The sequence below is a fragment of the Hippocampus zosterae genome, chromosome 13 (genome assembly GCF_025434085.1).
Source record: "Hippocampus zosterae strain Florida chromosome 13, ASM2543408v3, whole genome shotgun sequence".
Lineage (NCBI taxonomy): Eukaryota > Metazoa > Chordata > Actinopteri > Syngnathiformes > Syngnathidae > Hippocampus > Hippocampus zosterae.
In genome coordinates, this window is record NC_067463.1 from 23,325,528 (window position 1) to 23,347,948 (window position 22,421).

Genomic DNA, 22,421 nt, shown 5'->3' on the forward strand with positions numbered 1-22,421 from the left:
TTGACTCGCCTCCCTCAGCCTCCTCACGATCCCGCAGGATAACCACCCCCCTCCCCATCCCCCACCCTGCGCGAAAATGGACGATGTCCCGGCGCTGGTTCACATCTCCATCTCGTTGTGGATCCAACCCAACGACGGTGACGTTTTCTTCAAGGTGGACGGAAGCCGCTTCGGGCAAACCCGAACCATCAAGCTGCTCACGGGCTCCAAGTACAAAATCCAAGTGCTCGTCAAGCCCGGCGCCGTCGAGGCCACGTAAGGAAAGCCGAGACGACGCAATGCGCCGCGTATCGAAACGCGCTCCGTATCCACCTGACGCCGGAATGGCTCCGAGCGGCCGGACGTAATTTTCTCCCCCCTCCCCCCTTTTGCGTCACCATATCAAACAGAACTACTGTCAAACCTCGGTTTTGGAACGTCTCCCTTCTCGACCAAATTTTAGGAGCATGAACATCGGCGGCGTGGTGTTCCCTCTGGAGGAGCAGTCGCGAGACGCCGATCACGTCGTCTATCACGGACGCTACGACACCGAGGGCGTCCCGCACACCAAGAGCGGCGACCGGCAGCCCGTGCAAGTCAGCATACAGGTCAGCAAACGATGCCGCTTGCGACTTGTATTCAACCGAGCGATACATTTGGGAACCCATTTTTTTTTTGTGCAGTTTGAGCGCGCGGGCATCTTCGAGACGGTGTGGCAGGCCAAGTACTACAACTACTACAAGCGCGAGCACTGCCACTTTGGGAACAAATTCAGCAGCATCGAGTACGAGTGCAAACCCAACGAGACGCGCACCCTCATGTGGATCAACAAGGAGGCCTTCAACTGAGCACCCGCATTTTCTTCGTCTTCTCTCGCCGGCGGCGGTCGCATCGTCGCACGTTTTGTGTCAGTGTTGAGAAAAATTGAGAAAAAAATGGGGGGGGGGGGTCAGGTACCTTACGGTCGAGTTTTCACGAGCTCTCCCCGATCAGTCTTTCCATCTTCTGATTGTAAACAGCCCCTGCGATTGGATGCGTATGATGTCTTACTTGTTGCGATTGGTCGCCCCGTCCAGGCCAAGCCCCTTTCTGCTGTTTTCATCACTAGCCATTGCCATCCCTGTGTTGTTGTTGTTGCTGGTGGTGGTGGTGGTGGGGAATGCCCTTTGTTTGGCTTTCATGTTGTTTTCCTTCCTTGATTAAAAAAAAAAAGAAAGGGGGGGGGCAGCAGAATAAAGCGCCCGCTCACTCGTTGGCTCTTCTGTCCTGGAATGAAACGTGGGAAGGGGGGATTGTCCAGTTTTCTTCCTTCTTGGTCAGACCACTCCATAGCAGACAATATTTGGATCATAATAACCAAGAGCTCATCTGCCCCCCCCCCCCCCCCCACGTCTCCGAGTCCCGTTCTCACGTCTGGGCCGTGTTTTCATGGATGGCAATTTTGCGCGGATACGTGGAAATTCGACGTTTTATTTCTTAAATTGATCATTTTATTCGCTGTGATTGGTCGCCCCGTCCCGGCCACGCCCCTTTCCACTTTTGTCATCACTTAGCCATTGCCATCCCTGTGTTTCTCGCTGGAAAGACAAGAATTGACAGCGCCGGGGGTTTATTCTTTGTTTTGCGTTTTCAAGGGTAAATTCATGATATGGAACACGCATGTGGAAGGGTGAAAACTGCGTGTGTGTGTGTGTGTGTTGTCACGGCGTAAAGTATTTGAAAAGAAATATTTTAAAAGCCTCTACTTGGCAGCAATTCACCCCCACCCTCTGAAAACATATCACCCGCGACAAATGAGGGACCACTTCATTTTTTCAGTCGTGTCGAGCAGGCCCGGGTGCTGAGCGCAGTTGGAGGCGTGGCTCACAATGGGGTGGAGCTAAAGCATGGACTCCGCCCACAGGGCTTCCAAACGCCTTTTCTTCTTCCTATTTTTTTTTATTGTTATTTTTTGTTGAACTATTTCATCGGCTGCTTCGTTGATGTGCCGTCTTATGACGTCACGCTTACTTTATAAACACATTTGAACACCGATTCCGTCGCGTCGACGAATGAGCGAGGCCTTTCCGTCCCCTCCCGCCGCCGAATCGAGGCTTCCCGGAGCGCCGAGGCCCCGCCCCCCCTGCCGCACTGCCGCTGGTTCCCCGTCGGCTGCCGGTCGCTCTCGCCCAGTCCTCCGTTAGCGCCGCCGGCTCGGCTGTCTCTTCGACGCGCGAGTACGTCAGCACGAGCACCCGATCGTCGGCCAAACTCTCCGCTCGACAGGCAACATGGTAAGTTCTCGAAGACGCATCGCCTCGTTTGGTGGGCGAGAGCCTGGCGACGTTTGCGAGCTAACGTTAGCCGCCGTCCGAATCGCATCGATGGGGCCTTCGACGTCTGGCACTCGTGACGACGCGACGGCCCGCCAGAACGCTTGGATGGTTTTATTGCGTGCGTTATTTTATTAGGGGGGGTGCGCACTTTGCCGACCCGAACATTGCAACGCGCTTGGCGGCGTTCGATGCGCCTTGGAATCGGCATTCGCTGGGCTGCTCTCGTCGATGCTACGAGCTTAGCCGCCTTAGCTACGGCGAAGGGAAGTGGCCCGGGTCGGCGGGGAAAAGCGCTACCAAAATAAAAGCTGATCAAAATGCCGTGAAATGGACGCGACCGACAACTCGCAAAGCTGTCGCGGAATATGAATCTTGGCGTGGGCAAATCAAATGAAATCGCTTCCAAAATATGTGAGCCGTAACCACGTCTACTCCGTTCGTTGCATTAAGATAAGATAAGATATCCTTTATCCCACAATGGGGAAATTGACTTGTTTCCTCAAAAACTAAACAGAATTCAAGAGAATTGAATACGTATTGGTAACGGAACATTGGCCTGTTTTTGAGTTACTGTTCATTTTCGCCCCCCCCCCCTCTTAAAAAAAAGAATGAATGTTATCCTTGCGTCCAATGAAAAAAACGGTCATTCGAGGATAAGATGAAGGCCCGAAAGACTGTGAATGTTGTCGTTTTGTTTTCCAGGGAAACGAGGCAAGTTACGCTCTGGACATGTGCTCCCACTGTAAGTATGACATCGTTGCGGCCAAGGCCGCGCCCCGCCCCTCGAACTTTTGGCTCTCTTGTAAGGACCGCGTGAAAAAAATGTTGTGCGGGCCTCGAAACCGCTTGGCGTTGCGCCGCGCTTGCTAAAGGGCAACGCCCCCAAACTGAATTGCAAAAAAGGCGTTTCAAAACGTCTTTGGGAGCGAAGGAGCTTTTTCGTTTCCCACCCTTCACTGATTGGCCGACTTGTTTGCCGCATGCCTGTCAGCCACTTCCGCCTTTTCACTATATAAACGGCGTGTCGGCTGTCGGTCAGGTTCTGGAACTCGGCGCATACACAAGGCGCTCCGCATCATAAGGCGTCCTGTCCATTTTGGAGAAAATGGAAGACTTTTAATGGCGCCTCATAGTCGTGAAAATACGGTATTTTTTGGGGGGGGGGGGCGGGGGGGTTAAACTCATTCAGTAGCAGCCAATACTAGAGCGAGTCAGAAAAGAGGTTTGAAAACGGATTAGGCCCGCCCTCCCCTCTTGGAGATTAGCGCCGGCGCCGAGTCAGCTCTTTAGCGAGGCGCCATGGCCGCAGCCCGCCGTCAGTCGGGTGAGTTTGCGGCTCATCGGGTCTCTCTCGTCTGTCCGTCAACGTCTTCGCCGCCGGCCGGGTCAGTCGACGCCGACGAGATAAAGCGTCTGGGCAAGCGCTTCAAGAAACTGGACCTGGACAACTCGGGCTCTCTGAGCGTGGAGGAGTTCATGTCGCTGCCCGAGTTGCAGCAGAACCCTCTGGTGCAGCGCGTCATCGACATCTTTGACACCGACGGCAACGGGGAGGTGGACTTCAAAGGTGGGGAGCCGCCCGAGGGGGGGTCAGGGTGGGGGTCGTCGTCGTCCACTAACTTTTGATTTTTTTTTGTTCAGAATTCATCGAGGGCGTCTCTCAGTTCAGCGTCAAAGGAGACAAGGAGCAAAAGCTACGATGTGAGTCGACTCAGATGATCCAAAGTCCGAGGCGATCTTTCAGGGGGGATGGCCCTGTCCCTTCCCGCTTTTTTTTTTCATCACTATCCATTGCCATCCCTGTTCTTTTTTTCTTTTTTTTTTGCAGTCGCCTTCCGCATCTACGACATGGACAAGGACGGCTACATCTCCAACGGCGAGCTGTTCCAGGTCCTGAAGATGATGGTGGGCAACAACCTGAAGGACACGCAGCTGCAACAGATCGTCGACAAGACCATCATCAACGCCGACAAAGACGGCGACGGGAGGATATCCTTCGAGGAGTTCTGCGCGGTCCGTGCCCCCCCCCCCGCTCCATCCACTACCGTGAAATGTTATTGGCCCCGTTAAAATATGTGTGTGTTTGTGTGTGTGTGCCCCCCCCTGCAGGTGGTGGGCGGCCTGGACATTCACAAAAAGATGGTGGTGGACGTGTGACGGGCTTGCCGCTCCTCGACGCCGTGCTGTCCGCAGCCCCCCCTCCCCCCCTCCCGAGGCGTTTTTGTTGTTGTTTTGTTTTTTGCCGAGCGACGGCAATTTGCCGGCGCGTTTGTTGCGTGCGTGTTTGTATTTATTCTGCCGCGCAGCTCAACGGCGCCCCCCTCCCCCCCTGCTCGCATGTCAATCAACAGGACTCAACAGCCCCCCACCCCCACCCCAGCTGCTCGCATGTCAATCAACAAGTCTTGATGCACTGGGGAAGGGGGGCCGGCCGGCCGCCCGCTTCGTGAACCTCGCCGCTTCTTCTTTTGGAGTTGGGGGGGGGGCGTTATGGCTGGACACAAGACCCTTGCTGATGAACACCCAAGCACACGAGAAGAGAAAAATCAAGTGTCCGTTCCGACAAGTCTTATTTGTGTGCCCTTTGGCGGTCACGTGACCTCTCGGCGCGCGTTTGCATGCGTGACGTTTGCATGCGTGTGTGTGTGTGTGTATTTTGCACGCGTGTGCGGTTTATGCAGCGCCCGGGCCCCGCTCGCCCCGAGCGAGATCGGGTGACATCGAGCCTCGCGGGCCGGCAGTCTCTGCGGCGAACGGAAACGGCGTTGTCAAAGTCGGAGGGGGGGACTCGGAGCCGTCGGCCCGCGGGCTCATTTCAACGCCAGGGTGGCGCGACTGTGGTGTTTACATGTGAATCCTGACGTGAATATGAACATTTCTAACGCACCGTGTTGCCAATTAAAGGTTGATGTCGAAAAGAACCCCCCCCCCCAAAAAAAGCCGCTCTTTCTGGTATTTTGTTGAAGGGGGTCAAGAAACCACCCGCAAAAGGGCCTTCATATTTAGGATGAATCATCTGTCTGCCCGTTGTTAAAATCGGACAAAACGCACGACGATACAGGACATAACTTCTGAAGGATATGACGTTGAAACACCCCCGCCCCCAAAGCTGATTGCAAACGGCCCTGCGATTGGAAGCGTACCCATTCTTACTTATTGCGATTGGTCGCCTCGTCCAGGCCACGCCCACTTTTGTCATCACTAAGCCATTGCCACCCCCCACAAAAAATAAGTCACCAGCTCATTGTATGTGCCCCACGCCCCCAAAACACGGACATTGAATTGCCCCCCCCCATCAAAAAATGAAAGCTGCTCGCTTGACTGATGCCACAAGTTTATTGCCAACAAATTAGCAATGCTGATTTTCCACCCCATGTTGGCGGTTGGCAGGACATTTCCAGGCAGCGCGTGGAAATGTTCACGATGAGGCCCCCCCCCCCCGTCAAAGTAGGCTGGCACTTCTCATTTGAGGATGCGGACCCCCTCCCAGCAGGCGGCGGCGGCGCTCCACGGCCCGCTGCTTCTTCAGCTCGATCTCCTGCGCCGAGCATTTGGCTTGACGCACAAGTGCGAGCGGGGGGGGGGGGGGTAAAAAAAACACATCACCATAGCAACATGTCTTTTCATGCTGACTTTTTTTAAAATGTGATTTCTTTTGGCACAAAGGTGGAAAAAAATAGGCCTCTTACCTTTGCTCGTCACCATGGAAACGGGATGATGCATCACCATGGAAACGGGACAGAAGTCCACAGCCCTCTTGGTCACCGAAGAAACCGTCTCGCCGGTCACCGCGGGAACGGTACCATTTGTCGACACGGAAAGAGACTTGTTGGTCGCCGTGGAAACGGGCCCCCCGCCGCCGCTGATAGGAATCCGGAACGGAGGAGGTCGCTGAGCGATCGGGCGCTTTGCGGTCGACGCCGCTCTACGGGCCCTCGCAGAGCCGGCGCAACATCTCGTCGTCGGCCGGGTCGTCCCGCGACGGCTCGCGCGAGAAAAAGGCATCCGAATCGCCGTCCAGGAAATCCGTCCCTTCATGGCCGCGGACACGATCAACCTGCTAGCGCTCCCGCGTCCGCTCGGCGACGAGCCGCTGTTGCGCTCTCAACGTTTCTTCTAACGTTCCCGTCGAACGTGCTCCGACGTCACACCTCGATTTGAAAGGCCCGCCATCATGGCCGGAAGGCAAAAAAAATAAAATAAAAATCTTGGCCGGGAGGCGGCGGTGGCTGGACGATCCTACGCATGCGCACTCGCACGCGTCTCGTCTTCAGAGTTTCAATACGCCACGATTTTGCGTTCTATTGAACTTTCAACTATTCATAGAACATTATATTTCATTAAAACTGAAAGATTAGGAATCATTGTTGGAATTACGATTGAACAACGAATATCTGACTGTGACGTAATAAAACGAGCCCAACTTCCGCATCGGTGTGACGACGCCATCACGCGACTACAATATCCACAATGCCAACCTCCGTCTATTTCCGGGTAGGCGGTGCCATATTTGATTCGTCTACGACATTTCGTCTGCGACAACCAGTTTCGGCACTTCTTTTTCTCCCTTTTCTACCCCCCACCCCACCCCTGGCTTTTGGACACCTCAAAACGTTCGCGTTCGTCCCTTTCCACCAAACGATCCAGCGCGACAAGCATCCCCGAGCGGCAGTCAAAGATGAATCCCGAATAGTAAGTGTTGCTCTTGGGTGTGTGTCGCCGTCGGTAGGAGATGGGACAGCTGTCAGTAGCAAAGCTAAAGCTAAGCTAACATCAGCTGCTTTGTTAGCATGCCCGGAGCAGTGTCGATATGGTTATCGATTTGTTTGTTTTCCCTGTGATGTTCGTTTTTATTGTATCGTCCAGGGGTGTGCCAACGTGTTGTCGCGTCTTAGCCATTGTGTCGACTTGGCTGATTTCCTTGCCGGCTAGCGGGCTAACCGGACGGCTAGGTAGTCTTAGCCGAGGGTCACAATTTTAACAACCTCCTACCCCCGCAAAATACAAATAACCAAAAAAAAAACTAATGAAGCTAGAAAAAAGCGACCGAACGGTCTTTAAAAAGTCACGAGTTGGCAACAGGAAATTGCCACATCCGCGAAGCCGTCGTGTTGTTGACGATTACGTAACTCGCGAAGTGACGTCACCACTCGCGATGAGCGACATGCGATATCATTTCTTTTTGGGAGTAAAAAAAAAGAAAAGAAATGCGCTCATATGTTGACATCAAGGCAAAAGAAAAAATAAAAATAAAATCCTTACAACGCATCATACAAGCAGAACTACTAAATGGAACCGAAAGACAATATTTAGAATTACGAAGCCCGTCAAAGATTGCCGTGTCGTTTTTGCTTGTTCGCTACGATTTGAATGTACTAGCCAAAATGGCGTCGGCCCTTGGTGAGAATTGATGGCTTTGGCAAAATTAGGAAGGAGAAAAAAAAAAAAACAATGACACAATGTATGTATTTATCACTGCGTGTGTGTGTGTGCGCATAGTGACTATTTATTCAAACTGCTGCTGATTGGAGATTCTGGTGTTGGAAAGTCTTGTCTGCTGCTTCGCTTCGCAGTAAGTTTTCCCTCGTCGTTTGGTACTCCCGTCACCGTGACGACCGCTCACCAACGGTTTTGTGTGTCCCAGGACGACACGTACACGGAGAGCTACATCAGCACCATCGGCGTGGACTTCAAGATCCGGACCATCGAGCTGGACGGGAAGACCATCAAACTGCAAATTGTGAGAAGACGATCGTTGGCTCTCGGCCCGCGCCGGCCATTTGACCTTTTGACGCGCCGTTGTGTCGCGGCAGTGGGACACGGCCGGCCAGGAGCGCTTCCGCACCATCACGTCCAGCTACTACAGAGGCGCGCACGGCATCATCGTGGTGTACGACGTCACCGATCAGGTCAGGACACGCCCCTTTTTCATCGAAACGCGCGCCGTTCAATCTTCGAGCCGCTCACAGAGTGCCACGTCGTTTCCCCCCCGGCGTGTGCCAGGAGTCGTTCAACAACGTGAAGCAGTGGCTCCAGGAGATCGACCGCTACGCCAGCGAGAACGTCAACAAGCTGCTGGTCGGCAACAAATGTGACCTGACCACCAAGAAAGTGGTGGACTACACCACGGCCAAGGTTAATCCTAAAACATTTTTGCGCGTGCCGTCAGTTTAACGGCGTTATCGGCATTCATTTAAAACCATTTTAACTCGATTCATGTTTTTTTTTTTAATCGCGAGATTAATGCGTCACGGCGGATGTTGCGTTGCTCTAAAACAGGGGTCTCCAACGTGGTGCCCGCGAGCACCAGGTAGCCCGTGAGGACCACACCAGTAGCCCGCCAGTGCTAGGATTGTGATTTGCTCGTAGAAATTATGATTTAAAAATGCAAACATGGGCAGTATTATAGATTCTATAGCTACCTATTTAGTTATCTAACTAGCTAGCTACAGTATATATCTAGCTAGCTAATGTTCTAATATTATTAAATGTAATTTGTACAAATGTTATTTCAGACGTGTATCAATTTGGTAGCCCATCTCACAATCAGGACACATGAAGTAGCTCTCACTCTCAAAAAGTTTGGTGACCCCTGCTCTAAAATAATCAAACGCGCTCCACGTTTGAATAACTGCTCCAAGTGAAAAAACCGTTCATGTCAAATTGAAAATCAAAATTGCAGTTCGTCAGATTTGGAGTAGACAAACATCTGGGATTAATCACCGCTAATTCCGAGTTAACCATGCAATTACACATTTGATCGCGATTAAATATTTGAATGGCTTGACGGCGCTAATTTTTAAACACGTCGTTAAACCGGCGTGTGTTCAGGAGTTTGCCGACAGCTTGGCCATCCCCTTCCTGGAGACCAGCGCCAAGAGCGCCACCAACGTGGAGCAGGCCTTCATGACCATGGCGGCCGAGATCAAGAAGCGGATGGGCCCCGGCGCCGCCGCCGCCGACAAGTCCAACGTCAAGATCCAGAGCAGGCCGGTCAACACCTCGTCCGGAGGCTGCTGCTGATCTCACGGACCCCGCCCGTGGGAGGAGCTTCACAGATTTGACCCCCCCCCCCCCCCCCGAGTCAGCGATGGCGCAGGAGCCAGCGGGCCTTTTCCTTCACACGTGTGGCCGAGGCCGCCCCCCGCCTTTTTAAACCACACGCGCGCCTCTTTCTTTCGTCTTCACAATGCAGCACACGCGTGATCTCTGATCTGGTGCCTTCCGGCAGACGACCATGACCCCCCACCCCATGTAAATACGTGCTGCCGCGTACTAGCGTGATGCTAAACCAGCCAGCGTGTGCTCCATCGTGGCCCGGCCATCTGTAAAGTGTATATATTTATACATGACAAAGTCCATTAAAACATGAAGGAGATGTTTGATACCACGCTCGCTTACGACGCATTCTTCGCGCAAGTCCATCGATAAAGCTCACCCCCAGAAAAAGTTAGCTTTTCAAAAGTCGGGAAAACCAAATTGGCAGTGAAAGCACAGCGGGTTGTTCAGTCCGCCGCAATTTTTTTGTGCTCAATATGCCGATGGCGACGGCAACGAGTTTTTGCCGCTCGCCAACAATTGCGACCGCTGCGGCAGATTTAGTTCAAAGTCACGGATACAACAGAGTTAAAAAAAAAAAAAAAAAAAGGGGAGCCTGACTTCACACGGATGTTCTTGTCAATGCGCTGACATGTACACAAGATTTATTTATTAAAACACACAAAATGATTTGCATTCACACACAAGTAGGCAAAAAAGGGGCAGGGGCATGGTTTGGGCGCACCTGCGCTAAAGTTGTCCAAACATCTCCTGGGAGGCGTAGGTCATGTAGAGGAAGCCGTCGTCATCCTGGTGGTCCCCGTAGACCTGAGCCATGCTCAGAGTCATGCTGGCCAACCCGCTGTTGTTCACCAGCAGGTAGAAGGCCTGCGAGGGCAACAGCGCCATGCGGTTCCTGCAACAACCATATCCGCATATATTCTTGATCCTCGACAAAGAACGAATACGGAGCCTTTAGCGAGTCGCTTACAGTAGCGAAAAAAAGTCTACTCTGGGTTTGGACAGTACCATATCCGCATATATTCTTGATCCCCGACAAAGAACGAATACGGAGCCTTAGCGAGTCGCTTACAGATACAAATCCACAATACACAAACACTTTAGTCCTTCACGTTTACCGATGGAGTTAGTCTCGCTTTTGTCATTTCATTTGCCATGTTACCTGATAATGGTGACAAACTGGTTCATGGTGAGCTCATGCGGAACAAGAAACTTTGTTTTGTCCAAAGGAGGGAGAAACTTTTCCCGCTCGTAGCGTTCGATGATCACCTGAGAACAGGAAGTCACGTGTCCAAAAAGTACAGGGCGATGTTGCAGCGCTCTTATTGCAAAATGGCGGCCCCGAGATGATGACATCATATTCCAACATCACATCGTCATATTCCACCGAGGAAATAACAAGGCCAAGTTGTGGCCGCTAAAGCAGAACTCGATAACTTGGCGCAACGTGCGAAACGGTCACCGGTCGACTCACCGGGATCTTGTTGGGGAATTTGGAGCGGATGCCCGCCACCTCTCGCTTCCTGGTGGCTGCAGACAAAGGCAAAAGAATTAATAAACGAAGACATTTGGCGCCTCGAGTCATTTTTGGGCGACGTTGCCGCCTTCACCGAAGCTTTTTCTCTGCTTGAAGGGTTTGCCGTGCGTCGGCGGCGGCTGCTGCTGCTCCTGCTGCTGGTTCCTTTCCTGCGGGGGCATGACGACGACCGGTGCGTGTTGGACGACGGGGCCCGGCCCGCGTCCGCGAGTTTAAAGAGACGCCCGCGCGCACGCACGCGAGGCTGCGGCGCATCGTCTCCTGATTAGTTCGCGGCGTCTGTAGCGCACGTTAAGTGCCTGGGGGGGGGGAGTCGTCGTCAAAGGGGCGGGGCTTAGACTCTGCGCGACGAACACAGAAACGAGCCTTTCTTCAGCCGCAAAATGCCACCGAGAAACAAGAACCGAGGACGTTGAGGTTTTGTCTCCGCCAGGGGGCGACGGCGAGTGGTGGCGCTGGTCGCTGTCGCTGTTGAAGGTTCAGTCGAAGAAGGCTGCGGGCTCGGCTTCGCTCGGCTGCTCTCGGCGGCGCATCAACAACAAAAGTGGGTCTTCGTTCGACAGGCAAGTTGATCTTTTGAGAACCTTCCGTCGGCGCCGCGAAACGAACGTCCTGTGCGAAACCTCTTAACTAAGTTGAGTCGACTGCTTGTACACGGCCGCGGAGCGATCCGTCGCCGCTTCCTCCGAGCTAGTTAGCATGAAGCTAACGGCGCCGAGGAAGAAAAACAAAACAACGAGCGCGTTTTTTCGCCTTGCCGCGTAACGACTTTCGCGGTCGACGCTACCGTCAGCTTAGCATCGCCGGAAGCACCTTTCCCAGACGGACTCGTCGGAATTTGCAGGGGGCCAATTCATCGACATTCAGGCACCGGAAACCGATGAGACTTGACTTTGGTTTTCTTGTCGAGTTGCAAAGGCCTAGCTGTCGCTGAACCGAGAAAGCGCCTTTTGCCGTCCTTTCTGTTATCGAGACAACACGCCTGGTGGGCGGGGTTAATGGCCCGGAAGAAGCTCCTCACTTCACTTCGAACGTCGTCCTTTCTTGCGCTTGCCCAAACCTAGATGGCGGCTCGAGAAAAGTCCAGACTGGAAACTTCATCTTCATCGCAAGCGTTAGTTTGAGTTATTTTCCGCGTCTAATGAGCGGCTACGATCAAGTCGACGCTCGCTGCCGCCGTCCCCCATCAGCCCCCAACTTTGTGTGAATGAAGCGCATCTCCCCTTTGCCTCGCTTAGCTTCCCAAAGAGAGCCGGCGGCTGCCATGAGCGGCGGGCGGGCGGCGGCGTGACTGCCAGAGAATGGCCGCAGAGTTGTTCCCCAGCAAGAAGAAACTTCTTCCGTCCGCCTCGGAGCAGGAGCAGGAGCGGCAGCAGGAAGAGCCACCGCAGGAGGAGGAGGAGGAGGAGGAGGAGGCGCGCCGGCGCACGCGCGACCGGCCGAGCCTGAGCAGCAACAACAACAACGGCTGTGGGCGGGCCGGCTGCGCCTGGCAGGGCCTGTACCCCACCGTCCGCGAGAGGTGGGTGTTCCCCACATGCAGGGGGGGGGGGGGGGATCAGTTCCTCTCACTCCAGGAACAACAACAGAACTGTTGTTGTTGTTGATGCAGGAACTCCGTCATGTTCAACAATGACCTGATGGCGGACGTTTACTTTGTGGTGGGACCGCCGGGCGGGACGCAGCGGGTTCCGGGCCACAAGGTAAACCCTCGGCGATTTGGCGTTGGCGACTTGCGTGCGGGACTGAAAGCGCGCCTGCGTCTGCGCAGTACGTCTTGGCGGTGGGCAGCTCGGTGTTCCACGCCATGTTCTACGGCGAGCTGGCCGAGGATCGGGACGAGATCCGCATCCCCGACGTGGAGCCGCCGTCCTTCCTCGCCATGCTCAAGTGAGCGCGCCTCGTTGGAGCCCCCCCCCCCCCCCCCCCCAAAATCTAATTTGTCCGCGCGTCCTTTCCCGGCAGGTACATCTACTGCGACGAGATCGAGCTGTGCGCCGACACGGTCCTGGCCACGCTGTACGCCGCCAAGAAGTACATCGTGCCGCACCTGGCGCGCGCCTGCGTCAACTTCCTGGAGACCAGCCTGAGCGCCAAGAACGCCTGCGTGCTGCTGTCGCAGAGCTGCCTCTTCGAGGAGCCCGAGCTGACGCAGCGCTGCTGGGAGGTGATCGACGCCCAGGCCGAGCTGGCGCTGCGCTCGGAGGGCTTCTGCGACATCGACGCGCACACGCTGGAGAGCATCCTGCGCCGCGAGACGCTCAACGCCAAGGAGATGGCCGTCTTCCAGGCGGCGCTGGGCTGGGCCGAGGCCGAGTGCCAGCGCCGGGACCTGCGGCCCACCGTCGAGAACAAGAGGCTGGTGCTCGGCAAGGTGGGCGGCGCGTTTGCCGGAAGTTGGAAAAGCAGAGACGCTTTCCGTTCCCAAACGACTCGCTCCGGAATCGGCCGCTAGTCAATGGCGCGCCTGCGCCTGTGCTTGTGTGTCGCCGCCAGGCCATCTACCTGATCCGCATCCCCGCCATGGCCCTGGAGGACTTTGCCAACGGGGCGGCCCAGTCGGGCGTGCTGACGCCCAACGAGACCAACGACATCTTCCTGTGGTACACGGCGGCCAACAAGCCCGAGCTGCTGTTCCTCAGCAAACCCCGGCGGGGCCTGGCGCCGCAGCGCTGCCACCGCTTCCAGTCGTGCGCCTACCGCAGCAACCAGTGGCGCTACCGCGGCCGCTGCGACAGCATCCAGTTCGCCGTGGACAAGCGCGTCTTCGTGGCCGGCTTCGGACTGTACGGCTCCAGCTGCGGCTCGGCCGAGTACGGCGCCAAGATGGAGCTGAAGCGGCAGGGCGCCGCCGTGGCGCAGCGGGCCGTCAAGTACTTCTCCGACGGCTCCAGCTCCACCTTCGCCGTGTGGTTCGAGCACCCGGTGCAGATCGAGCCCGACGCCTTCTACACGGCCAGCGTGGTGCTGGACGGCAACGAGCTCAGCTACTTCGGCCAGGAGGGCGTGACCGAGGTGCAGTGCGGGAAGGTCACCTTCCAGTTCCAGTGCTCCTCGGACAGCACCAACGGCACCGGCGTGCAGGGCGGCCAGATCCCCGAGCTCATCTTCTACGCCTGACGCCCTTCACCCCACTCTCCCCTCCCATCTCGGAAGATGCCGGAAACGAGACGGACTCTCCTCTCTCTTGTCTTTCGGTCACCGCTTTGTTGAATGTGCGCAAATGGCGGCAGTGGCCTTAACTTTGTCCAAATAAAAGCATTCATCGCATTTTTTTTCCATCTGTCGTTCTGGCGTTTATTGGTAAAGAAAATTATTTGGGAAACAAGCTTTGCAATGCCCATCGGTGCCACGAGATGGCGGCAAAGCTTTGCTGTCAAAATGAAACCAAAAAAGTGAACATTATTCAATCAAAATTAAAAAAAATAGCAATACTCATCGGTGCCACGAGATAGCGGCAAAGCATTGCTGTCAAAATGAAGGAAAAAAAACCACTGTCCAAAAAAAAAACTTTGCAATGCTCATCGGTGCCACGAGATGGCCGCAAAGCATTGCTGTCAACATGAAACAAAACATGAACACAAAAAAATGTTACTAACATGTACAAAGACACACAGATGGTTGTTTGTTTTTTTTCTCCTCGACACTCTTTGAATCTACTTGGGACCCGTCTTTGATCTACCGGTAGATCAGGATCGACGTAATGGGTACTCATGATGTATAGTAAAACGACCATTGCTGTCAAAATGAAACAAAAAAGTGAACATTATTCTGTCAAAATCAAAAATAAAATAAACTTTGCAATGCTCATCGGTGCCACGAGATGGCGACAAAGCATTGCTGTCAAAACGAAATAAAAAAAGTGAACATTATGTCAAAATAAAAATAGTCAAACCTATTTCTGAAACGTCAAATACCAAAAGCGAACTCTCGGGTAGCAGTCGGGTGGGGCAGGGGGCGGGGGGTCTTCCTGGCATTTCCCGGGGGCCCTAAATTATCCTAAAACAAAAGTTCAATGCATGTTTATTCGACAAGCTAATCAAATTGATTCATTGATTGACAGCGATTCTGACACACGCCTTGAAAGGGAGCTTTGTTTGTTTTTTCAGAGATTGCACGAAGGACAGATGGTGTCGCCAAATACCAGAAAGGAATTCATTCACCGCGAGGCGTCATACATGCAAATGATTGCACGAGGAAACGCAATTGGTCACGCCTTCTTTTGTAAAAAAAAAAAAAGCCAAAAGGAAGCGAGGAAGTTCTGACGAACGGGTCCAGCCGGCCGCCTTGCGAAGAGGGCGGGGCCGCTCGGCCTCCATCCAGGGAAGCGGACCGGGGCCTTCAAATCCGTTTGGCTTTCTTGCGTGCTTGGAAGTCCCGCGTCTTGCTCTTAACGGACTTGACCAGCAAGGACAAGCCGGCGTCCCGCTGGGCTCCTTCCCGGGGCACCGCGCGAGCCTCGCCGTCGTCATGGCCGCCGCCTCGGTCCGCCTCCTCGCGGCGTCTGCGCTTCTCGTCCAGGATACTCTGCGTGGCCCGCGTGCGCTTGTAGCTGGGGTGCGACGGGTCCAGATTGAAGAGGTGGGACGTGAACACGGCCTGGAAGCGAGGGTCCGACACGTCCACCTGAAAGCGGGAGAGCGCCGCCGTCATCGCAAAAACGCCGCCGAGACGGCGGGCCGGTCGCCGAACCCTGACCTGGAAGTTGTCCTCGGGGGGGGCGTCTCCGCTCTTCAGCATCTTTTTCTTCTTCTTCCCGCTCAGATTCTGCTGCTCCACCAACTTGTCGTAGTTGAAATGTTTGCGGCCGTCGTCCTCGTCGTCCATCAGCAGCGACATCTCGGCCCGAGCGCGGGCGCCTCCTTCTTCTCCGGCGCGCTCGCGTTCATCCCGCTTTTTCTTCTTCTCGTCCCGTCCGCCTGCAAGGGCACCGAGAGCAAAAGTTGTCACGACCGGGACGGCGAGAGCCCGCGCGCTTTCGCCGACTCTGCCTCACCGGCGGCAACGAGTTCCCGTCGGAAGAAAGGCTCGTCGAGGTCCGCGGGGTCTGGCGATCGGTCGTCACCCGGCTGGCCGTCCTGCGGGCGAAGGCGCGCGTGTCAAGCGGAGGCGCCCGCGATGCCGACGGCGCCCAGCTCACCTCTTGGTGGCGCTCTTTGTTGCCATTTTTCTTGGCCTTCTTCTTGTCTCGCTTCTTCCGCAGGAAGTCCTCCCAGGGGGTGGGCCGGCGCTCCTGCTCCTGCTTCTTCTTCACCAGCTGCTCCGTCGCCTCCCTCAGGCCTGGAGGAGCAAAGCGACCACGGCATTGACCAATCTTTGAGTCGGGATGTTTTCTTCCCTGCTTTTTGTGAACAAGTAACAGGGCCGCGACAAAGGGGAGGGGGGGTTACCGGGCACCCAGGTGACCTCCATCTCCATGTTTTGCTCGCTCTGCTCGCGGCGGAGGCCTCCCAGCAGCCGCCGGTACTTGTCCAGCTGCTCCTGGCTCTTGCCGGTGGCGGCGGCGTCCCGCCCGTCTTCCCCCTCCGGCTCCGGCTCGTCCTCCTCGCCCTCTCCGGACGACGACGACGACGCCAGGTAGGCCGCAAAGTCCATGTCCAGAAGCTCGCTTTTGTTGAACTTCCTGCGGAGGGCGCTGACGCGCTCCGGGTCCGTCTGGTCCCAGGTCAGCTCCACCTGAGCGAGGACGGCGGTTGTCATTCTCCCCCCCCTCATGCGGCGCAGATTGGTTCGACTACCTTGGAGGTGGCGCTGGCCGCCGAAGTGAAGAATTTGGGCGCGTACGTCGCCAAGTTGACGTCGGCGGCCGCGTCTCGGGGGGGCTCCTCGAACGTCATGTCGTCTGGGATGAACCTGCGGGCGGGCACGAGACGTCAAGGGGCTGGGGGGGCCTCCTTGGTCGAGGCGGCGGCGGCCCACCTGAGGTCCAGGACGGAGCTGCTGCTCTCGTACTCCAAGCCGTCGCACTCCTGGTAGATTTTGGCGGCGGTGGCGGCCGAGTCGCACTCGGCCACGGCGTAGAAGTACTTGAGCCGCTTGAACTGGTAGTCGCGCTTCTTCTCTCGGTACGACCTGCCGGCAAGACGCGATGAAGACCCATGGGCGCTAGACTCGGTCGGGAAAGAGCCACCTGTCGTCTTTGCCGTCGTCATCGGAATCCGCAGGCGGCGCCCTGAGCTCCGGCGGTCCCTGGGACTCCTCCAGCCTCAGCCTCTCCTTGCCAAACTCCGACGGGTAAATCTGCAGCCAAACAAGTGCCGAAAAGACAAATCCCGCGGGGTGGGTTCCGAGCGGGCGGGCGGGCCTTTACCTTGACGGACAGCACGGCGCCCCCTTCGGGCTTGAAGGAGTCGAGCGTGGCCAGGAGGTCTTTGGCCTTCAGGCGGTCCCAGTCCACGTTGCAGACGGCCAGCCGGCGCCAAACCTGCGCGAGGCGGCCGGCTGAGATGGGTGGGGCGACGTGGAGGGCGTCGGGGGTGGGGGTTGGGGTGTCTGACCTGCTCGCTGCGCTCAGCGTCCTTGCAGAGTTCGCCCCAGTCGTGCTGGATCTCCTCCTCTTCCTCCGCCTCCTCGCCCTCATCCGAGCTGGTCTCCACGTTGCCCTGGCCGCGAGCCAGGTCCGGACCGTCCGAGTTCGACGACCCCTCGTCCTCCTCGCCGCCCGACGAGCCCGCTCGGCTTTCGTCGTCTTCCGAGATGACAAAAAAAAAAGCGTCGGCCTTTGGTCTCGCGCCCCCCCCCCCAAAAAAAAATTTCGACGGCCAGCGCCTCACCTGACTCGTCTCGCCCCTCCTCCTCGTCGTCGTCCTCATCCGGGCGGCCTTGATCGCTTTCGCCTTCGGGGATCTGGTAGAAGCGTCGCAGGTCCTCGGCGGCGGAGCGGCGGACGGGCCGCCCCCGCTTGTCCACCTCGCACTTGACTTGGAAGCGCTCGTCGTGGAACATGGACGCGAAGCGCTTGTCGATGGCGACCTTTCGCTGGCGCTCGGGCATTTCCCAAAACCGAGGGTCCCGCCGGACGCGCGAGAAGCGCGCGTCCGCCGGCGCCCCGTCTTCCTCCTCGCCGCTCTTTTGGGACGACATGGCCGCCGCCTGACAACAGAGTCGCTTCCGTCATGAGCGGGCTTGGTCTTTGCCTTCACTGAGCGATCGCGAGCATTTTTTTTCCTTCCCCCTCGCGGCTTCCAATCCATGACAGTTTTTCAGGCTGCGTATTAGTGGTGCAACAATTTCTCAGCAACGAGGTGAGGCAGAGCCTCACCTGCCTCCCCTGACCACACGTCCCTGGTTGACGGAAACGTGGATCTCGGCTCCAAAAATGGGGGGGGGGGGGCGCCCCTGGTTTTGAGAGTCCTCGTTTTTCTTTGACAGCTCCAAAATCTCCGGAATCCCAGACCCTCAACGGGAAAGACTCTCGGGTTTGGGTCGGCCATCTTGCGGTGTGACGGAACAACGCAGCGACCGAATCGATCCGCATCCATTTCCTGTTTGTAAATGTTTGGCCCTGGCGGAAAGGGGCGTGGCCTGGACCTGGCGACCAATCGCAACGACTAAGACATTCGCACGACACGTCCAATCGCAGGGCTATTTACAATCGGAAGATTAAAAAAATAACAATACCCCCCCCTACTAAAATTTTCTCAAAGGATTTCGACCATTCACAAAAATGATCAATTTAAAAAATAAAACGGCGGATTTCCGCATATACGCGGAAAATTGCCACGCCTGTGGCGATTTGAATCGAGGTCCCGTTTCGGAATCGAGCAGCGGACGAACCCGAAGAGCCCAAAGGCTTTCCTTGCACTTGCTCAAAAACGACCTCGTTGAGGTTTCTCACCGCGCCAGTGACCGCATGAGACTGTTGTTGTTGTGGTGATGGTGGTTCGACACAAAATGGAGGCGAGCGAGGGAAGAAAGAAGCCAACAAAGACCACAAAAAAAAGCGGCACTGGAAAGCAACCCGAGAAATCTTCGAGAACGAAACGACCTGGATCGGATCAAAATTGAAAGACTTACCGTCAAGAATTTCGGAACGCGAAAGCTGGCGGACAAAAAAAACCCACACGTGCTTCCCCAGCATGCAACGCGACACGGCACTTCCGGACTGAGGACTACGGAAAGCAAAAAAGGGACAAAAGAACAAATTGCGCCCCTTCTGTGCCATAAATCGATTTTAAATAAATGGTGCCAGTGGCCCAAATAAGGGTTGGCCACCACCACATTTCCTTCCATTGAACTTAAAAATTTACGAACGCATACAGTTGGAAAGCGATCTTTTTTATTCAAAACTGTCAAAACAGCGATGGGGCGGACACTTGTTTAATCACAGCTATTGGGGGGCGGTGAGGGGGGTGCATTGGACCACACACTCGCTTCCTAACCAGATGCAGGACCAAAATAATAACTTTCAATATCAATAAGAAAGAGGAGTGGGCGGGATTCACGCCATCTTCGACGTTTTCGCGTGCGGCGCGGCGCCCCCTGTGGCGGAACACCAGGACGGCGGCCGCCGCATTTTCCTCCCAGGGACGTCAGGCCGCGCGCTCGCCGCGTGAGCATGATTCCACTCTCCAAACCCCCACTGTGCCCCCCCCCCCCCCCTGCCGTATAGAAGCGAAGACTGGCAGAGGCTCAGAGAACGCCGGTGACAGCAATGTACGAGGATGGCCGCTTTGCACATCGTTGCGAGAACTCGTCGACGTGATCGACGTCCCCGCGCGGAGACGAAAATCATTCAGCGGCGACGACGATTAATCAGCTATGCGGCCGCTCGAGTACAACAAAAAGCAAAGACAAAAAAGGAGCGGCGGCCTTGCCGTGTCTGTGTGGGCGAGGGTGTGCGGTGTATCGGTACAGCCTCCGGGATGTCGTTGGTGATTTGAGAGGAGAAGAAAAGCACTCCATTGGTGGGAATCTGCCGTGCATTTTTATTGAGGAAGAACGTAGAAGGAAAGGAACGAGACCGCAGAAGGAAAGGAACGAGACCGCAAAATCCAGTCCACCTCGGCATGCCCCCCCCCCCAAGCCAAAGACGCTCATTGGTGTTTACGCAGCGTCGAGCTCGCAAAATGTGCCGCGTTGTTCAATTGCAGCCATCAAAGTAGTTGCTGACTTCGTAACACTCGCTGCTGGCCATCCGGAATACATTCCTGTTGGTTGGACAAGAGCAAAAAAAAAATCTTCAACGGCAAATACTTCACGCGGACAAAAGTATCGGGACGCAAGCACTTCTCGTCGGTCGAGGGTGGCCGCGTGGTACCGGAGCCTATCACAGCCGTCTCGGGGGACACCCTGAACCGGTTGCCAGCCAATCGCATGGCACACACAGAATAATAATAATAATAATAATACAATACAATACAATACATCACATTTGTAAGCGCCTTTCATAACACTCAAGGACACTGTACAACCAAGAGCAATAGTAAAACGCAGATAAAATAATAAAGAAAGAAAGAAAGATTTAAGGCGGGTATGCAAGTCTGAATAGTTGGCTTTTGAGCTGGGTCTTGAATGTGGAAAGAGAGTCAATATTACGAATGTCGGGAGGAAGTGAGTTCCAGAGTTTGGGGGCAGAGCGACTGAAGGCTCTGCACCCCATTGTACTGAGACGGGCAGAGGGTAGAAAAAGGTGGAGGGAGGATGAGGACCTGAGTGAGCGAGAGGGAATGGAGATTTGAAGAAGATCTGACAGATAGGGGGGCGCAAGGATATGGATGGCTTTGAATGTATAGAGAAGTCATTTGAAGGTGATTCAAAGTTTGACAGGAAGTCAGTGGAGCTGTCAGAGGATGGGGGTGACATGATGGAAGGAGGGGGTTCTCGTGATGATCCGGGCTGCTGAATTCTGAACAAGTTGAAGTTTATGGAGGAATTTTTGATGGACGCCGAAGAGGAGTGAGTTGCAGTAGTCAATACGGGAAGTGACGAGACTGTGAACGAGGATAGCGGTGGTGTGAGGAGTGAGTGAGGGACGGAGGCGCTTTATATTGCCAAGGTGGAAATGAGCGGACCGGGTCATGTTATTGATGTGGGAGTGAAAGGATAGTGAACTGTCAAGGATGACACCCAGACTCTTCACCTGGGGGGAAGGAGATTTAGTGGCATTATCAATGATGAGGGAGAAACTGTCGGCTGTGTTTAGAGTGGATTTGGTACCGACGAGTAGGAGTTCAGTTTTATTGCTGTTTAGCTTGAGGAAATTATGGGTGAACCAAGATTTGATTTCTGAGAGACAGTGAGGGAGGGACGAGGGTGGGAGAGAAGCGTCGGGTTTGCTGGAAAGAGAGTGCCGTTTTTTTTTAACTCCGTATCGTCAATTTTGACTTCCTGTTGGCTTTCCGATACCCCATATCCTAATATCGTCTGTTCTTAAATCCGCATCGAGTATGATGAAGAGTGGGCGCGGCGGTCACGTACCTCCAGAACTGAGTTTTCACAAAGCAGTCCACGTCATTGGTAATGTCGTCATCGATGAACGCTGGAAGGGGAAGAGGAAAGCTTGTTGAATGCGCAGAAACACACGGTTCACGCGTGGCGACCGATCGGCCAATCGCCTTTTGCGAAACGGAAAATGGGAAATTTGCTGACGGACTTTGCATCTACCTGCCGAACACCGTGACGGACTCTTGCTGTCATTTGCCGGAAAGGAGCCCAAACGCCCCCGTTCGTTTGAAGGCGGCATATTAGCGGTGGAGTGGGGAGCGACGGCCCTCGCCGGGCGGGCCGGGGCCGGGGCCGACGAGGGCCGCCGCCCGCCTTGCGACTGAACAACCACGGGACGACAGAAGATTCTTTCCTTGTGGGCATCCTAGCACTTGTTGCGACTCCTCTCGATGCGGAGGAGCAGCGGGTCGACTCTGAGGCGCTCCCAGATGACCACATTTGACACCCTCTCTATCTGAGACCGAGTACCGCTGCTGAAAGCGGCCCATGCGTGGGCTTCCACATCTCGTTTTCAAAAGAGACCACCTGGGGGCCACGGGCCTTTCTGGGATTTAAAATGCTTCTCGCTGGCGAAGCGCAAGGAAGAACCACTCAATCACATTTGGCCGAGTCACCCGGCGAACGGCGGCCTTTACTATATGTCGGGTGTCAATGTAGAGGAGACGAGATGACTCACCGCTGCAGGATGTAATGCAGTAGTTGTCCGTCCAAGGATCACTTGAAAAGCAGAATTTTTTGTCAGACAGCTGGAAGACTCCGTAATAAGTGGGGGAAGACTGCGGATTTGCCATGGCCGCCTCGGGGACCTGGCGTCGCCGCCGGCGCTCGCCTCCTGTGGCCTCCTCTTCTGAGGTCCACAATCCATCTACGTGTCTCTTCAGTGCCTCCATCTCGACCTGCCGTGCTAGCTGGACGACCTCCGCATCAGGAAATTGTATTGAGCGGGTTACAGGCACAGTTCTGCTGATTGTTGGTGCCGATGGGGCTGTTGTGGTGTTGGTGGATGCTTGAGGTGCAGGGGCTGTTGTGGTGGTCGTTCTTTCTTGAGGTGCGGGGGCGCTTGTGGAGTTGGTAGATGCTGGAGG

General features: G+C 55.2%; 6 protein-coding genes and 1 long non-coding RNA gene across 8 annotated transcripts; 4 read left to right on the plus strand and 3 right to left on the minus strand.

Annotated features, from left to right (window-relative positions):
* Positions 1-6: 6 nt before the first annotated feature.
* On the plus strand, positions 7-1,241 carry cnrip1a (cannabinoid receptor interacting protein 1a). Its single transcript, XM_052083988.1, has 3 exons — positions 7-255; positions 443-587; positions 663-1,241. The coding sequence occupies exons 1-3, from the start codon at positions 77-79 to the stop codon at positions 825-827; spliced, it is 489 nt and encodes a 162-aa protein (XP_051939948.1). The 5' UTR covers positions 7-76; the 3' UTR covers positions 828-1,241.
* Positions 1,242-1,999: 758 nt separating this feature from the next.
* Positions 2,000-5,220, plus strand: ppp3r1b (protein phosphatase 3 (formerly 2B), regulatory s1ubunit B, alpha isoform, b). The gene is made up of 6 exons (XM_052083987.1): positions 2,000-2,252; positions 2,997-3,036; positions 3,685-3,861; positions 3,936-3,995; positions 4,123-4,307; positions 4,404-5,220. The coding sequence occupies exons 1-6, from the start codon at positions 2,250-2,252 to the stop codon at positions 4,449-4,451; spliced, it is 513 nt and encodes a 170-aa protein (XP_051939947.1). The 5' UTR covers positions 2,000-2,249; the 3' UTR covers positions 4,452-5,220.
* A 391-nt stretch (positions 5,221-5,611) lies between these two features.
* Positions 5,612-6,702, minus strand: LOC127613100 (uncharacterized). The gene is made up of 2 exons (XR_007966067.1): positions 5,984-6,702; positions 5,612-5,849 (listed from the first exon to the last, which is right to left on the minus strand). It is a non-coding gene; the product is annotated as an uncharacterized LOC127613100 (long non-coding RNA).
* A 47-nt stretch (positions 6,703-6,749) lies between these two features.
* Positions 6,750-9,684, plus strand: LOC127613082 (ras-related protein Rab-1A-like). 2 transcript variants are annotated; one of them, XM_052083981.1, is made up of 6 exons: positions 6,821-6,986; positions 7,794-7,866; positions 7,939-8,034; positions 8,108-8,203; positions 8,298-8,429; positions 9,126-9,684. In XM_052083981.1, the coding sequence occupies exons 1-6, from the start codon at positions 6,973-6,975 to the stop codon at positions 9,315-9,317; spliced, it is 603 nt and encodes a 200-aa protein (XP_051939941.1). In that variant the 5' UTR covers positions 6,821-6,972; the 3' UTR covers positions 9,318-9,684. The 2 variants fall into 2 exon arrangements, with proteins under 2 accessions (XP_051939940.1, XP_051939941.1); XM_052083980.1 differs by lacking the exon at positions 7,794-7,866 and having other exon boundaries at positions 6,750-6,986.
* Positions 9,685-9,965: 281 nt separating this feature from the next.
* map1lc3c (microtubule-associated protein 1 light chain 3 gamma) lies at positions 9,966-11,202 on the minus strand. The gene is made up of 4 exons (XM_052083991.1): positions 10,964-11,202; positions 10,828-10,883; positions 10,516-10,622; positions 9,966-10,248 (listed from the first exon to the last, which is right to left on the minus strand). The coding sequence occupies exons 1-4, from the start codon at positions 11,049-11,051 to the stop codon at positions 10,083-10,085; spliced, it is 417 nt and encodes a 138-aa protein (XP_051939951.1). The 5' UTR covers positions 11,052-11,202; the 3' UTR covers positions 9,966-10,082.
* A 926-nt stretch (positions 11,203-12,128) lies between these two features.
* btbd3a (BTB (POZ) domain containing 3a) lies at positions 12,129-14,160 on the plus strand. Its single transcript, XM_052083954.1, has 5 exons — positions 12,129-12,412; positions 12,503-12,593; positions 12,662-12,780; positions 12,856-13,264; positions 13,387-14,160. The coding sequence occupies exons 1-5, from the start codon at positions 12,192-12,194 to the stop codon at positions 14,008-14,010; spliced, it is 1,464 nt and encodes a 487-aa protein (XP_051939914.1). The 5' UTR covers positions 12,129-12,191; the 3' UTR covers positions 14,011-14,160.
* An 822-nt stretch (positions 14,161-14,982) lies between these two features.
* esf1 (ESF1, nucleolar pre-rRNA processing protein, homolog (S. cerevisiae)) lies at positions 14,983-18,996 on the minus strand. Its single transcript, XM_052083942.1, has 12 exons — positions 18,907-18,996; positions 17,664-17,982; positions 17,388-17,578; positions 17,201-17,314; positions 17,021-17,130; positions 16,810-16,962; positions 16,629-16,743; positions 16,281-16,566; positions 16,031-16,170; positions 15,887-15,968; positions 15,589-15,809; positions 14,983-15,516 (listed from the first exon to the last, which is right to left on the minus strand). Exons 2-12 carry the CDS (start codon positions 17,971-17,973, stop codon positions 15,232-15,234), a joined length of 2,007 nt encoding a protein of 668 aa, XP_051939902.1. The 5' UTR covers positions 17,974-17,982; positions 18,907-18,996; the 3' UTR covers positions 14,983-15,231.
* Positions 18,997-22,421: the final 3,425 nt, after the last annotated feature.